A 4,374-nucleotide genomic window follows, 5' to 3' on the forward strand; every position below is an offset into this window, starting at 1 on the left:
GGGTGGCAGCGTGTATGGAGGAAAAGACTGTGTTCACGCTTCAGCAGGGAAGCTCAGCCCAGAGATGCCCATCTAGTACAGTGTGGCAGGAACTTTGGGAGGAAGTGGAATACGGACCCCTGGGGAGTAGCCTTCCAGACTATACCGAGCTGAGCTGGGTCTGCAGCTCCTTCCCGTCCTGAGTCCTGATTGTATTTGTTCATGTTCATGTTTCAGCAACCACCTGCGGCAAGAAGATGGCCAAGATTAACACCCAGTATTCCCACCCCAACCCGCCCGGCCCTTGGGTGAGGGCCACAGACAGCGATCTTGATCACCTGGAAAACGGCCTGAGCAGGTAAGACGGGCTTTTTATTTTGCCTGGAAAAGGTCCTCCCCCGGCTGGTCTACGCTGTGGGAGAAGAATGCCTTCGCCTGTGGCCAGCCGCAGGTCAGAGGCTGGGGCTCCTCACGGTGCTCCTTCCAACAACATTGTTCATCTCACTGAAGTCCTTTGGTTCTTGTTTTAGAGATGTGGGAAAATAAGGCTCAAAAATTGCGTAACTTGAGACAGTAACAAAATGAAGATTCAATTCTACTGTAGAAAGGTCTCCAAACTGCCACACTTTCCAGGTGTACATCAAATACTTACCAAACTCTGTGCACCAGCGCTGTCCTGGGCACTGGGGTGCCCTGCCCTCACTTCCAGGGGCAGCTGGGCTCTGCCAGCAAAGCCATCAGCCCATAGTGACAGTCCTACACACGCAGCTGCAGGGGAATCGGGATCAGGAGTTCCACTTCTGGTCCGGTTGCTAACTTACTAGGAAAGTGTGTTTAACATTTCCATGCCTCAGTTTCTTCAACTGCAAGAGGGAGCAGCATTCTTGTCCAAGTTCCTGACATACTATTGAGGAAATGAGACGGTGCCTATTTGGTGCAGGTGGGCTTACATTGTTGTTTCTTTTTTTTTAATATTTTTTTTATTGATTTTTTACAGAGAGGAAAGGAGAGAGATAGAGAGTTAGAAACATCGATGAGAGAGAAACATCGATCAGCTGCCTCCTGCACATCTCCCACTGGGGATGTGCCCGCAACCCAGGTACATGCCCTTGACCGGAATCGAACCTGGGACCTTTCAGTCCGCAGGCCGACGCTCTATCCACTGAGCCAAACCGGTTTCGGCACATTGTTGTTTCTTAAATTCCCAATAAGTTGATTGAGTGGATCCATGAGAAGCTTTATTTCCAACATTTATGTTATTTTTGTCCTACATATATAACACTCAAAACTTCTCCCTCCCATGATAACTGCACATTATCTGACTAGTGGCCCGGTGCATGAATTCGTGCACATTGAAAGGAAAATAATTAGAAGAAATATTTTAATAGATAATATTGGATTTTGTATTCCACAGGGTCCATGTACCATATTTGATTTTACAATTTGAAAAAGTCAAGGAGACTGGTTTTCATTCGGAATTTCTGCCTTAACTATATGGTCAATGTCGTGTTCCATTCATAATTTGGATTCACTATCTAATATCAATAATATGTGAGCTCGAGGCAGTCCGTGTTTCTGAAATTCGATGACATAAATTTTAGCTGTAACTTTGCCAAGTAAATCAAATTTACAGATATCATTTAAAAGAGCATTCAGCTTAATATTAAAAACCCTGGCTACCAAGTCAGGTCTGTTTTCAACTTTTTGCCAGCGTTGTAAATTATTTGTCATATCTGCCCATTTTGGGTTGCACATCATGGTTAGGAATAAATCGGGCTTGCCATACTTCATTACAATTGCCATAGCATCCTGATACTGATATCGCTGCTGCATATTTCTGGGACTACCCTCAAAAGACGATTGGCACATTGTGATTTTCAGATCTAGATGTGAGAGAATCCATCAAACCACTATATTTTTCAACTCTCAGCTTAGATTGGTTTGCTTTAATGAAATTTATCTGATTGGCTTCCGTTTTTGAATATGAATCGACAATATACTGTTGAGTTAATTTTCCTGCATTTAAAATAGGATTGAAGCCCTAACTGGTTTGGCTCAGTGGATAGAGCGTCAGCCTGCGGACTCAAGAGTTCCAGGTTCGATTCCGGTCAAGGGCATGTACCTTGGTTGCGGGCAATACCCAGTGGGGAGTGTGCAGGAGGCAGCTGATCGATGTTTCTCTCTCATCGATGTTTCTAACTCTCTATCCCTTTCCCTTCCTCTCTGTAAAAAATCAATAAAATATATATTTTTTTAAAATAAAATAGGATTGAACATGTCCCGGACGGAGAGATGAAATCCATAATACTGCATTTGTGTGACTTGTGTCCTTACATTTTGTCTAGTATTATTGTCGATTACACTGTCGTCTCTGAGTCTTAATGCAATATCTGTTCCCAGCCTTTTTCACCATGTGGAAAAAGAACAGGATACGTCATTGCATCTAATGTAGGAAACAGGACACTGATTTGTTTCATTTTAGTGGCATTTGGATTATTGGGATCTGGTTTACAGTGAATGAGCAAGTCCCTTTCAAAAGGAAGTTCTCCATCTTTGTTTCTGAATATGACGGCAACCTTGGTTACACGAGGAGAATTATATCTACCCGGGTCACTGTTATGATCATATTTAATCTCCATTGTTACTTCGTGGGAGCAATACCTTTCGCTACTGCTTCAGATTGGGCTTCCTTTCCTACCTCATGTAGCATCTTGTACAATTTTGTTAATTCATTTATTTCATGCATGAGGTTGTTGATGTTGATCACGAGTCTTTCTGAGCAGCCCTGGTTTTCTGGCATTGCTAATCTTTTACTCGTCACTTCGGCTGAGTCTAAAATGTAGAGTTGAGCAAACTTCTGAGAAATACCATCTGAAGGATGTAAAGTTCCAGTACGGTGATAAACTTGTTCATGAATTATAAAACAGTATGGCCCATATCCTGATGGCAATGTGATATTTGCACCCATTGAAGCCAAAGCAAAAGAACTATTTATGGAACAAATATTTTCCATAACATCTTCATTTATCATTAATTTTTAAATATGCCGGGCATTCTGGAAAATTTATATCATTTGGACAAACTTTACCTTTGCTGAAACATTGAGTAGATTTTCCATCAGATGGCTTCTCATCGGAGAAATTTAGTGACATGTAACAGTCATTCCACCACAGCTGTGTTCGAGAATTGCATCCTCACTTACTTCAGTTTCGCTGTGAAGTCAGTTCCTACTAGTATTGGTGGTACTTGTCCATGACAGTTTTTCAGACATATTCTGTCGACGATGCTGCTTTCTTTCAGCTGCAGAGGTACCATTCGGGCCAGCAGGCCAGGGAGGGAATGTGGGAGATTAGCCTGCCTGGAAGGGACCACAGGAGGGCTCCGGGGCGTGTCTGGACCGGCCCGTCTCGCTCCAGCAGCCCCAGCAGCCCCAGCTCACGCCCCCAGCCTCGCAGCCCCACCTGGCACCCCGCCTTGGCCTGGCACCGCCTGCTCACTTGCTCTATCATCCCGCTGTGGTCCCGCTCTCATCAGGGCCCATTGGGCGGGCAGCACCTCCACTGCTGCCAGCACTGCATCACCAACGCCCCCTGGTGGTCAGCACACCTCATAGCGAGCAATCAAACTCCCAGTCTCCTGGTTGAACTCCCGAGGGGACAATTTGCATATTAGGCTTTTATGTAAATGGCCACAAATGCAGTGCCAGTGCCTCGGTCCCCACACCACTGGCTTTGGGCCCTCATCCATCACTTCTCCTCACTCAGGGGTGCATTTGTCTCTTCTCTGTCTGGGTATTTGGTTCCAGCTCCTTAACAGACTCGCTAATAAATGATGGACAACAATATCTAATGACATTGAGGCCCTACTACTGAAAATTTAGGCAGCCCTCGGACTCACCTTTGAGGATTCAGGCAAAGGGAGGAAAATCTCAAAGCACCCCAACAGAGACGTAGTCCCCAACCATTTTAACATACTGGGGCCCCCGGAAATGTGACATTAACTCAGGGGCATCAGAAATCCCCACCCTCCTAACTGCTCCCTCCTAACCCACCTGCTGTCCACACCTGTGTCCCACCACTGGGGACTTACTCCTTTAGGTTAAGGCATCGCCCCTGATTTAAAAGAAAAGAGAACATAATCCAGACAGTTACCTGCTACTAACACGTTGACATGCATTAATAGTTTCCTTCCCACGTCTGAGCTAATAAAGCCCCTCAAGGTGGGCTTCGGACAAGTTTGGGGAGTGGGGAGAACAGGCCCAAGCGTGGGCACACAGTCAGGCTGCCTGGCAGCATCTGGCTCCTGGGATCTTGGGCCCCATGGGGGAAGGACCGAGCTGTCAGGTCAGGGAGAAGCTCGAGGCAGAATGGGACTTCCCCCATCGCTCCCTTCTCC

General features: G+C 45.9%; 1 protein-coding gene across 1 annotated transcript in view; it reads left to right on the top strand.

Annotated features, from left to right (window-relative positions):
- The first annotated feature begins 236 nt into the window (after positions 1-236).
- The window catches only part of CNGA3 (cyclic nucleotide gated channel alpha 3), a 26,194-nt gene continuing 22,056 nt past the window's right edge, over positions 237-4,374 (top strand). Inside the window, exon 1 of the mRNA XM_023761470.1 lies at positions 237-337. Coding sequence (XP_023617238.1) covers positions 237-337 — 101 coding nt within the window. The remainder of the gene's footprint in view (positions 338-4,374) is intronic.

Source organism: Myotis lucifugus, unplaced genomic scaffold (assembly GCF_000147115.1).
Source record: "Myotis lucifugus unplaced genomic scaffold, Myoluc2.0 scaffold_210, whole genome shotgun sequence".
NCBI lineage: Eukaryota > Metazoa > Chordata > Mammalia > Chiroptera > Vespertilionidae > Myotis > Myotis lucifugus.